This window comes from Dromaius novaehollandiae, chromosome 8 (genome assembly GCF_036370855.1).
Source record: "Dromaius novaehollandiae isolate bDroNov1 chromosome 8, bDroNov1.hap1, whole genome shotgun sequence".
Taxonomy (NCBI): Eukaryota; Metazoa; Chordata; class Aves; order Casuariiformes; family Dromaiidae; genus Dromaius; species Dromaius novaehollandiae.
In genome coordinates this window covers 22625322-22637555 of record NC_088105.1, presented here as the reverse complement: position 1 = coordinate 22637555, position 12234 = coordinate 22625322, and the positions used below count along the sequence as shown (strand labels likewise).

The following is a 12234-nucleotide window of genomic DNA, read 5'->3' as shown; positions in this document are numbered from 1 at the left end:
TAGCTGGGAGGAAATCCATCTACTTTAAAAGCACTGCTGTGCAGCTGCAATGATAAAATGCAGAAGTAACTACACCAAGATTATGACATGGTATGCATGGATTGCTCACACAGCAGTGGTTACAGATTTCCTAAAAAAAAAAAAAAAAAAAAAAAAAAAAAAAAAAAAAATCAAAGCAAGTTTTTACTGTAGACTTGTCTTAGAAGAGAAAAACAAACAAACAAACAAACAAACTGCTACATTCCCTTAACTCTCACAGATGCCCTGTGGACAAAATAATGCTCAGCATAAGCGCTGATTAGGAAATCAAATTTATTCACAGATAATTTTCAAGTTAATGGAAGACAAATCAGGCTAAATTAGAATGACAACCCCAAAACTGAAAAATGCTCCAGTACTTGGAATGTCACAATATTTCATTTGAAAACTATGAACAATGGCTACTGTCCTTTCTCAGAGTCCCCCTAGTTGCTAACTGAAACAGTCAAATTTAGCCGGTAGCTCTCTAGGTGTCCAGGATAAAGCAACCAATATCCAGTCTTGCTTTTTGGCCTGTTTTAGGCCTGCAGACCCAAAGTCTTTCAGAACCCTCAAACAACTATCTATTACGAGTCAGAGTCGAGAAGCCTTGTGATCCATAGCCTCAGAAGTTTTGCAGCTAGAAACGTCTCACAGCTGATGGTCCTGGAAATAACGCTGTAGTAAAGCAGGAGAGTCAGAGGAGTTATATAACCCTCAGCTCATTCGGTGAAAAACTGGAGCATGAACATGCTGTGACTTGCTGGAGTTTTTGGCTACAGCACATTTATTTCTTGTGGACCTAGCAGAGGGCAAACTCGGTTCATATCATACTAGATGTCTGATCTTCATTCACAACTGGCTAAAAGCTTCAGTTCTGATAAATCAGTATTTTCCAATAGGAACTGGTTTACGGTTAAACTCCTCTAATCTGCAGATCACAAAAATGTGAGTCTTAAGTCAGAAAGAAACTGGAAGCTTTGGAAGAAATTTTCACTGCAGTTATCGAAAGTTGGCAGAACTGCTTACTGCAGAGGTCCACACATTCTGAGTCACTCAGTACTGGCCACTGCTAGAACCAAAACACTGAATGAAAAACAGCCCTTGCCTGATACAGCGCAAGAAAACTGAACATCATCTTTAAGAACTCCCAATTAGTAAATCCACTTTACACTAGAAAAATTAATTATTGCACGTATTCTGTGACAAGGACATGCTGTCCCATCCCCGACCTTCAATTTGGTACTGAAAACCACATCAAACAATTTGTGCTGGCATAGATTAGACCAGTCCTGTTTCAAAAGTTTGATGAACATGGTTACAACTGCACTAAAACCAGTTTTCTTTTGTTGACTAGTTTTGGTAAATGACATCATAAACCAGAAGACAAGACCAGAAGGAAGCTGCACATGGTTTTATGGTTTCCTTTTCATCAGCACCTCTCTTTTCCTCTCTTTTCTAAGAGTGGAAGACCCATGTTAACTATGAAGCTAAGACGTTCTTGTAAACTTCATTTCTTTCATGTTTCTGTAAAAAGTCTCAAATACAAGAGAATTAACAGCCTCTCTTTGCACATGACAGACTTTGATGAGTTTTTCATTCAGAATATAACTGATGCAGAGAAAAGGATAAACAGAAGGCCAGAAAGTAAGAATAAATGAAGTTGGAAATTTCTATGGATGAAATGGTACAGTCAGATTTGTATGTTTACAGCTTTGTAACAATATCTACATTTCTGAGCTCCTCAAAAAGAAATGGCAAACACCTTCAAATCCTTATATCTCTCAGTGACAGCAACATAGACCACACAGGTAGCAAGCAATCTGTTACGCAGATGAGCGTTCAAAGCAGCCTCCTGTCCATCTATTGGCAAAGCTACCAGCATACTTCAGCACTAATCTGGAATCTGCCAGGTTGACACTACATACCACCACTCCATAGCATTCTGGTTGAGTCTGCAATGTTTTAAAGAGAAGCAAAAAAACACAGTATGAGCAAAAGGGCTATATCTGACAGTGACTAAGGCAAAATACCTGGACACGATGAGGCAATATCATTCATGCCTTTATGCTAATTCTTCTGGCCTTCTGACAATAACACATGAGAGAGCATCTCAGTTATTTCAGAACTTTTTGAAGATGGACTTTTCTCTGCCTCTCTATCTATTTTGTCCCAAGCACAAGCAGGGGTATCATTCACAAGTATCACTCACTCATCTTCTTTCTTAATAGCACACATCTTAGGTCTTCTGTATCATGAATGAGAGGGAGAAGACACACATGGCAGGAAAGAGAGAACACTTCACATTTAATTTTGCACTACTGCAGTAGGGAAAGAAATACATCATCTGCAAAAACAGTTATATAAGAATTTAAATATAAAACCTCTTTTCCCCACCAAAAGCACAAAGTTACAGAATATCAGTTTACATTTCGCCTAATTCAGGTTTTGCACGTTATTTTATATTCACCCACAGTAAATGGTGTCAATGTTTATACTTTATTTAAATCCGTTAAGCTGGCCTCCTCTGTATAAGACTAATGCAATTATAAAAGATCTGAATTTAAATCCTGTTAAAACAGCAGTCTCTCTCTCCAGGAAAACCAATACAGATATAAGCAAAAAAGACAAGATTTTTCATATTGTTAGCCTCTCAAAGGAAAAGACTTAACAGTATTGCATTTTATATATAAACATTCTAAGATGTTATTAAAATAATGTTAAGCCATAAAATGCTATTAATCAGACTTCAGATCAGTAAGAAAACGTAGTGGAAAAACATAGTTCCAGCTCTTAGAATGCCTCGTAAGAAAACTTCTTGTCACTTGACTATATATACCTTTCCACTCACAACTCAACCAACAATGCACACAAGAATGCATCACAAATACTTAGGAGTGTACACAAACATTTTAACCATCAAATGACACAAAACTTTCTAAAAATAATTCTATCCTGAAATTCATGAAGATAAAGGAATCAAAAAATATCTTCCAAATCTGGCAAAATCCAGGCTGGTTTTTGATTATATCAAAATAGACATTTACATTACTAGATTTACATTATCCTCTCTATAGTGACATTTCTACTGTGCTGAAGCAGCTGAAACATGGTGCCCTTCCTCAACATACCTGAAGTATGATTTATTCTTTTACTGTAATTCATAGGAAACCACAATTAAACCACACTTCTAAAGACTGTAGCACAATATTGTAATAGACTAAGTATCACTCTGTCCCAACCCCACATAGCGTCAAACCCTGCTTTAGTTATATCAGGGGATTCTGGAAAACGACCGTTCCTTTCCCGGAGCACTACTCTTAACTACAGGGCTATGGCTTCCAGTATGTCACTCTCCAAGTGCTCAGAGCCACAGGACAGAGTGCTCTGCCTCTTGGCCTGGAAAGGAAGAATTGTTTGTGTGATACAGGAGTCAGATTACCCCGAATTTGTTACCTATTTCTCTCATATTACAAGAAGCTACATCTGGAAGATATTTCCTGGCTTCTTTGCTATCCCAAACAAACATTTATAAGACAACAAAAAGGTGCTAGATAGCAGCTGATACCATTGCTGTAAGCACAAACAGAAGTCCAGTCCACACATACACACTGCGGCACTTGGGAGTGCTTTAGTACCCAAGGCTGTACGCATCCTGGCTCCTTCTTGGGACAAGCCCAGGCAAGCAGCAGGCCCCACCCTCTGTCTACAACCTCCCTGTAAAGGAAATCCAAAGGTACATCTCGAAGGAGTCACAGCATGCCATGAGTATATGAATAGCTGATCAGGACACCACGATCCAGAATGTGCTGCAGTGCACATAAAAAGTCAGTCAAGATATAGGCAAAAGGACTATGGAAAGAATATTTACAGCTCTCAACATGCATACCTTTTGTAACTTAATTTTTGTTAGATTAAATGCTTACAGATTGAGCAAGTATTCTGGGAAAGCATCACTAGGGGTTGGCACACCCATTTGTTTCATTTGACATTTACTTTGGCACTATCTGATACAGGATCTGGATTTAAATAACTTTCAGTTTCACTCAGTACCCAGCCATTTTTGTGGCTTTATGTTTATGAAATGGTGTTAGAAAGTGTGCACAGAACTGATACTCTTTGCATTTAGCAAGAAAGTTTTTAGAAATTGGAATAATATTTCCACCTGTGTATTTTGGTTCGCAAACAAATGATTTGAGATCATTTGGACTTAGAAAAGAGAAAGCAAACATTTTCTTGAAATTTGGAAGGCCGTACTCAAGAGATGAAATGTTCCAGTCCAACTGTGGACGATGTTTCAGGCTCAGATTCATTCCACCAGCTTCAAGCATTTACTGGGTGGTCTGCTACGAAGGCAGTCATCCTAGGGTCTCTCTACAATCAACAACAACAACAACAAAAAGACACCTGCATGAGGTGATTAAAATCCAAAGTGGACTAAATTACTTCCTGAATGTACCTGCCTCTTTCTAATGACTAGAAGCAGCACAGAGTGACTTGCCTCCCAATACAGCACCTTTGCCTGTGGTTTCACTTACGGCAGGAGGGCTGTTTCAGCCACCATGGCTCTGCCCTGCCCTCCCTTCCCTGACCATTCATACTTGTACAAATGTTTGTGCAGCTGAACAGTGAACTGGGAAGGGGACTTTATCTGCATAAACAACAGGGAAGAAAAGTTATTTTCCAGCCAGATAATTTTCCAAATCAGGTTCACCATGCAGCTGTAGAATAGTTGTGTTGACAACAAAGGAATGATACAGAGATGGGAAAAGCAGCTCAAGGAAAGCTGAAGAAGGCACAGATTGCCACAGAGGGCATTTTGGAAACCCAGCTTCAACTAAGGTCAAGAGTTCAGTAGAGCAGCCTTTAGGTTTTCTAATACCAACCAAAAATATCACAGCCCTGTTATTCAAAGCACTGATCCACTATAAAATTAATTCTGCTGGATTAAGTGGTTTAACAATTTTGAATATTTTTTTTTTTAATAACGATTAGCGATTGTTACTCATGTTAACTCAGTTACTATAAATATTTCCCTCCCATTGGCTGGCATAAAGATAGCATAAAAGCATAAAGCTACTGAACTTTGAATTGTACACTCTGCCTAATTCAACAGGTAAGTGATCATGTGCACATATTTGATCCAGGTCAAATGTGTTGCTGGGCAGTATGTCAATGCATAGATCTTGGTACTAATCACTGTGGAAGCACAGCCAGAGTACCTGGAGTTAGACGGGAAGAATCCAAATCTCAGCGTACTGAGACATGTCCTGTTAAATGCAGCTTGAGAACCAGGTAACGTTTTAGAATGCTTGTCTAAAATAACATTTTAGAAAACAGAAAATGCTGTAACAAGATTTTCCAAAACTTAACGTCACTGTACATAGAAATGCTTAGACCTATAAAACTAACTCTGTGAAAATGCGTACATATTAAAATGACTTACGACATCAAGCACTGTATAGAAAACATTGAACTAGCAACAAATACAATGGTATTGTTTAAAGCTCAAGTAAGCAGCAAACAGAATAATGTATCTTTTGCTCTGTACTGGTTTAACATTTAGTGAGACAATAACATTTATTTAACTTAATGGAAGATTTAAAACATTGGATGTTCTACTGTCTGACTTCAGTACAGTTCAGTGCTGAAAAACAAGCGCTTTCAGTGTAACTGATTAAGCACTTTGCTGCTAGACACAGCACTCTGCCAAAGACAGCCACAAAGCAAAAACATGTCATAATAGGCTGGAGACTAGATAACAGCCATTAGCCCCGCTGTGAAAACAAAGCAGTCTGCAGGCAGGCTGGGCTGGCGGGACTGAGCTGCTCTGCAGCCTTCCCAGAATCCGGAATACAGCAGGCAAAGCCACCTCGGGTGTAAATATCCTGGTGTAAACAGAACTAGTCAGAGATTATAATTTAGCTCTGTTTTCAAGCATATAATTCAATTATACACTTAATTGTTTCATTAGCCCAAACTGGAAAGTGAACGAAAATATTGCACACTAAGATATTTTTAAACATCCAGAAAAATATGAAGCACTGCTGCTTTTAATAAAACCTAGCTTAAACTCCAGCACTTAACTGCCAAAAAAGAAACACATGGCATCATGCTTACCTTGCAGGATATCTGTTTGGAACTCATAAAATATACACTCCAATTGAGAGAAAATGCTTCACTCAAATTCAAATTCACTGAAATCCCTGGCAGTACAGCAAGATTAGATTTAGCCTGACATATCTGACGCTGAACAATCTTAAACTGTAATTATATTAATAGAATTTGGAATGTTATATCCAGTTGATTGAACTGTTACATGAATATCTATAAGTCGATTCACTGTGTGAATGACTGGTCGAGGGGTCCCTTCATCTGACATGCTCCAGTGAGAACAGTAATCTATTCTTCACTCCAGAAGCTGGGAGGTTACAAAACCAAGTCCCCAAACCAAATGAAAACAAGACTCTAATTGAAACATGTTCTAGTTGCACTGCAGTAATCAACTTGAATAATGTCCTAATTTGTTCAAAGGAGCAGGTACAAAAATGTCATATTTACATTCATACTTCATGAAAGTTAAACCAAACAATTACAGGAAACATTACATAATTATTGAATCTATTTTGAACTTGCCAGAAAATATTGAAAAAAATATACCAATGTACTTGTACACAACTAGTTTTAGTTCACCGAATGTTAGTTTGTTCTAAAAAGTTAAACTAGCTAAACAAATTTTATGAATAATTTATTTCGACTCAGCCTCTAAAAGTCTTTTCATCTTGACGGAGAGAAGGGAAAGGCAGGAATCTCAGCTAAGTAAAACATTGCTTCCTATGAAATCTGTAAAACCCTTAGGCACTGATATTTTAGAATTATTGGGCAGGCTGCCTAACAATCATATCTTATTATCTTGTTCATAATTCTTGAAATATCCTGTACAATGAGTCATAGTTGACTAATACCTTACTACATCCTTCCCCTCAGAAAAGGAAGGCTTACGGAGCTAGCATGCTCATTCCAACCGTCACGAGCCTAGCCTGAGTTGCATCTTGATTCTTAACTGATAGAAGCATCATAAAAGCAACAAAAGATGTTCTGATCAAGTCTTAATTTATAGCTAAGTCCCAAATAGGAAAGGAGGGTAAGGATCGCCTGTGTAAGACACTCTCACTCTCTCCTCACGTGGGTGAGGTAGCACATGTACAACATTGGTTTTGGTCTTTCCAAACGAGGAAGACAGATTCTTGACACAGTCTTCCATCAGTTATGGCCTGTTACTATTACTTTATCTTGGTAAGCTGAAGACTGTGAGAGCAATAGAAAGTAAAATGAAAGTGGAGTCTTTTCTAATGACAAGTCCTAAAAAAAGTATGTGTTACATTATTTTTTAAAACACTGCTAACAGCATAATGTTTAGCTATTCTTACTGTGTACTGTACTGTGTATGGTAACCCTGTGATTCTTATTCAGAACAGTATATTTGACAGAGTAGGCTGAATCAGAGTATTATCTCATCTTTGTGACAGGAAAGCTCAGGCTGCCTTAACTCATTCTCTCAGCTTTTAGGAGACAATATGGAGATCTTACCTCTCTTTTTTTCTATTTCCTGAAGCAGCAGGATATTGGAAATGATGTGTGTTCGGTGCACTTGATTTTCAATTCCCATTTTCCTAAGATCAACCTCTGTAAGATGGAGTAGGTCCTGCAGCAAACGCCAGAGTAAGGAACATACTATACCTATCAGTCCAGGAGTAATTCAAATTTCTTTCAGACAAGTTTTCTGTTTCCGGTACTGTAAACTAAGTAACAGCAAGCACACGTTACATGAAATCCCTTTGTAGCAATCAGCTATGTCAATAAAGGGATGAAGCATTTTTCTTTAAAACACATTCATTGTCTCTAAATTTTTCCCAAAGCAAAGCTGGTCAAGATAGCTGGAGAGTTTCTAAAAACTAAGACTCCTTTGAATAAAAACCCAGAACCGCTAATATGCTAATTGCACTAAGCTCATGAAGGAAGATGCATCTCAGAGTGAACAATAACATTAGAAAGGAAGGTTTTGGATAATCAAGAGACTACTTAATGTAATTAATAGACAGCAGGGGTTATGACCCTGTTTCAAGTAACATGAGGTTCCAGTTAATGTACTTAGGTAATCAAAACTGAACTGTTCTCTCTTCTTCCCCTGTCTCTCTACTATATCTTTACTAGCTTATTCCCAAAATAAGCTGCTGAGTAATTCAAGACATTATTTATAAGTATGCACAGAATTTCTATTTGATGTTAACATCTTTCAGAGTAAAAAGAAAACACATTCAAAATAGAAAATTTAGGATCAAATATATTCTTCTCATTTTTACTTTTTAGTATTTTGTCTGTAAATCAGATAAAGAGAATTCTATAGAACATACTCCATTTTGTTACTGGAAAGTGGTATTCAGAAAAGTAGTCTTTTTATGGAGATTTGACAGCTTGGGCCTAGAACCATAAAGTACATATCACATTATTACAGTGTATAATAATGAAGATGACTGACACAGAATTCCTATTTAAGTTGAGCCCCTTTCAGAAATTGTCATTTTTAAATCTTGCTTTTAAACTAAAGCCAGTGCAAATGCATAACATGCTTGGTTTTAGACTGAGCAGTCCTCTAATTGCTGAAAGCCTCCATTTTCTATGTCACTACCTAAGGCTGTTTCAGACACTGTGAGGGAAGATCTAGCTCTATGTTTGAAAATGTAATATTGAATGTTTCCTAAATGATACATCGTATGTATCTCATGACATGAAAGAAGCAAGATGGATAGTTATCATTCTTATTTTATGCCTTTCTTTGTTAATTCCATTTAAAATTAATACTAATGATGAATTCGCAGTTCAGTAGAAAGGACTTTTAAACTCTGGCAACAGTGACGGAAGCCTCCTCCCCTTCCCTCAACTCCCACCCAAAATGGTCCAAACACACACAAACAAATAGAAATGTGATACGCCTGCTCTTCAAACTTAAGCAAAAACATTTTAAGGAGAAACACAAAAAGGGCTGGTGTTGAGTCCAGTACTGAACAGCACACGCTCAGGATAACATAGTGGGAGCTTTTATAGAAGCATTTCGAGTTTGTGTTTTGTCTTGTTTTTAATAGGAACTTTAAAGAAACTGCTACATTTTTGCAGCAGAGAACCAATAATATGCAAAAATTTTATTTGTCAGGGAGAACAGTCTCCTACCTTGAAGCTTTCTTGCTTCATTCAAGATCATAAACAACACTCTTTGGTCTTGAACTGGCTAGAGCAGCCACACTGTACTACATGCTTCTATTACCATGAATTTACTACTTACCTAACAATAATTTAATTCAAGAAACTGTGCATCACTTTCCTCAGCAAAATGGATATAATCATACCTTCTACTGTAGAGCTAAAAATCCCAATGTAAGCAGTTATTAGTAAACTTTTTTTTTTAAGGCAGAAGGCATCAAAGGCAACTACTTAGACTTCCAAGAACTTAGGAACTTAGTTCCACATGGTTCTTAAGCATGTGCCTAGTATTAAGCATATTAGTAAGTATGTGAAGTCTGGGTAAGTCAAGCATTTTCTTAAATTAAAGTTATGATTCAGGAAAGGATTCAATTTTGCTGAGGAACTGAGAAATGATATAACAACTGTCCATGGAACAAATTCTACAGAAATTGCAGGACTGAAAGACTGACTTGTGACCCTGAACTTAAAAAGAGTCCATTGTATGCAAAATCATGCACTAAGCCTATTTCTAAGTTTTGCGCTTCAGCAAAAACTTTTTTAAGACAGCTTTCAGGCACATTAAAGCTGTAAGCTATTTTTGCTGCAAGTTTTTTTCAGTTTGCTATCAACTCAGCTGTCCTAAAGATCTATATAACCATCTTCTGTGTTACAACGGTAGTGTGAATCACATAATAACATTTTTCAACATGCTCCTAAGTTTTATTGACTGAATCCATTTTGGAACACAGCAATGTCCTTTTCCTTGTTGTGACAAACTCTGCATTATATTTGAAATCCTTTTATCTTTATTTTGCTTGGATTATAAGATTACCTTAACAGTCATGTGCTGACACCAGCAGCACGTATGTGACACAGAAGCCAAGTTTAATTAAACTTTATTGCCACGTCATGAAACTTTGATTAGGGACAAAAAAATTGTTAAAAAAAAAAGTTTCTCATAAATGAATCCAAGGATATTTTGAGTTGATGAGAATACTTAGTTATATTTTCTATATTTGTTTTCTAAATTAGGAGTACTGAGAGGCAGAATTAAAACATGTCAAAAGCAGTACTTAACTGATGATATTCTATGTGTATGTCAGTAAGTTTATACATCTATAATAAGGACTGAAATTACAAAATGGACAATAAAGAAGAAAGTCTCATTTTGACCAAATAAAACCTGTGGGGAAAGGCCTTAAAAATTTCCGAATAAATTTCTACGGATCTTCAAGATTACTGATGTAATGTTCTATTGTAATGTGGTACTTGCTCAATAGTGAAGACTACTTTTAGCCACATAATATCCATCTACCTATAAAAACTTCATATAAGAATTAATGTGACATATAACAATTGTACATATAACAATTAACACATAACATTAAATTATCTATGTGTTCTTGCTCTGATAAACATACTCATTGGTTACCATCTGAGGCAGCCCTGACTGATATAAGACAAGCAGCATTAGAAAGAGTAAAAAGCTCATTTTATCTAGCTCACTGGCTAAGTGACTATTTTACCGAGTTTTAGCACACAGTTACAAAATGCATTGGTTTTATTTTCCCCTTTCCTCAGAGAAAAGAAAAATATCAGCCTTTATTTTTTTGCTCCAACATTAAGCCATTTTATAACAGACCGTGGTCTTGCTTGAGATTTTCTGAACAATTTTATTGAAAAAGCTGATTCTTACCTCTACACGATCATATTGTTCAAAGAGCGTGCAATATTCTGGGAGACCAAGCTGGGTCAGCCAGTTAGGAATGGGTAGATGCTTCATTATCTTTTCCCTCACCTCACAATGTCATTGACTGAAAGAAAACAAAAACAAACCCCACGAACCTCAGTTACAATATTATTGGTTATGAATATTAAATGATTCAACATCTCAGAAAGCACTTAATAGCATGTAAGTTCTGCCATTATACCCAAAGAAATTAAGACTTTCTTGGCCATTTTGTAACCGTAGTTAAAGATTACTCTATGATGTCTGAGGATCTTAATTCACCATAATCAAAATCGGTGGAAACACAACAACAATTTATGCCAGTTGAGAATCCATGTTCAGTTTACAATTAATTTGTAGAAACCGAGAATGTTCAAGATTGTGTTTTGTTTAGTTCTCATGACTAAATTAATCTTTTAGAAAATGAATGGAGTCCCTCGGTGCTAAAAATATCAGTTAAAAATGTTCAGCCTTTGTATTCATGGAGAACGTTCCTCAATATGCTCATTCATTGGTAATACCATTCCTCCCAAATGTGTAAGGTATATGAGAAAGTGTACACAACAACGAGAAAGAGCAAAAGAAGCAGTGATATTCAGGGGAGTGTGAAGAAAGTGAATGAAACTGCATGTTCTGTGAAGTCCTCCACATGAAAAGGATTCTGTGGTGGGTATTTGTCCAAGATGTGACCACAGCTAAAATCAACCCATTATGGAGTACATCTACAATGCAAGCAACTGAGAGATTACTACATTTGGTCTCCATCATGATGTTGTCTGAGCTTGAGTTATCTGTAAATAAGCCTATTTTTGTCACTTGTTCTCCTCTTCTCCAACTGCTAAAATGAAATAAAAGGTAGACATTAAAAAATTAAATATTCTCCCAACATTAGTGCTCATATAAGCATCTACAATACTTACGGCTTTGAAAGAACTGCTCCGAGTTTGCGGAGAGCTTTCCACTGGCAAGTTTGAGCATGTCATAAATTCAAGGAGGCTCAATTCTAAATCTATGACTTGTGACCTGAAAAATTCATATCAGAGCACTGACACCAGAAGCAGGAATTGGTCATGTTCAAACACGTAGTATTTTCAGTCTTACATTTTTATACTTCTTTTACATTTGAAGATTTTCCTCTCATACATTGTTCAAGAACAGTACTGGCTCATTAGCTCTATAAACTACTGGAATTATGACTCTGCAGCAACAAACCACTTGTTCCAGCACGTCTATTGACTCTGAACATG

General features: G+C 36.8%; 1 protein-coding gene across 1 annotated transcript in view; it reads right to left on the bottom strand.

Moving 5' to 3' along the window:
* Window positions 1–11990, bottom strand: part of BCAR3 (BCAR3 adaptor protein, NSP family member) — an 81724-nt gene extending 69734 nt beyond the window's left edge. Inside the window, exons 1-3 of the mRNA XM_026116538.2 lie at window positions 11908–11990; window positions 10955–11072; window positions 7609–7723 (exon numbers count right to left, since the gene is read on the bottom strand). Coding sequence (XP_025972323.1) covers window positions 7609–7723; window positions 10955–11041 — 202 coding nt within the window. The 5' untranslated portion in view covers window positions 11042–11072; window positions 11908–11990. The remainder of the gene's footprint in view (window positions 1–7608; window positions 7724–10954; window positions 11073–11907) is intronic.
* Window positions 11991–12234: the final 244 nt, after the last annotated feature.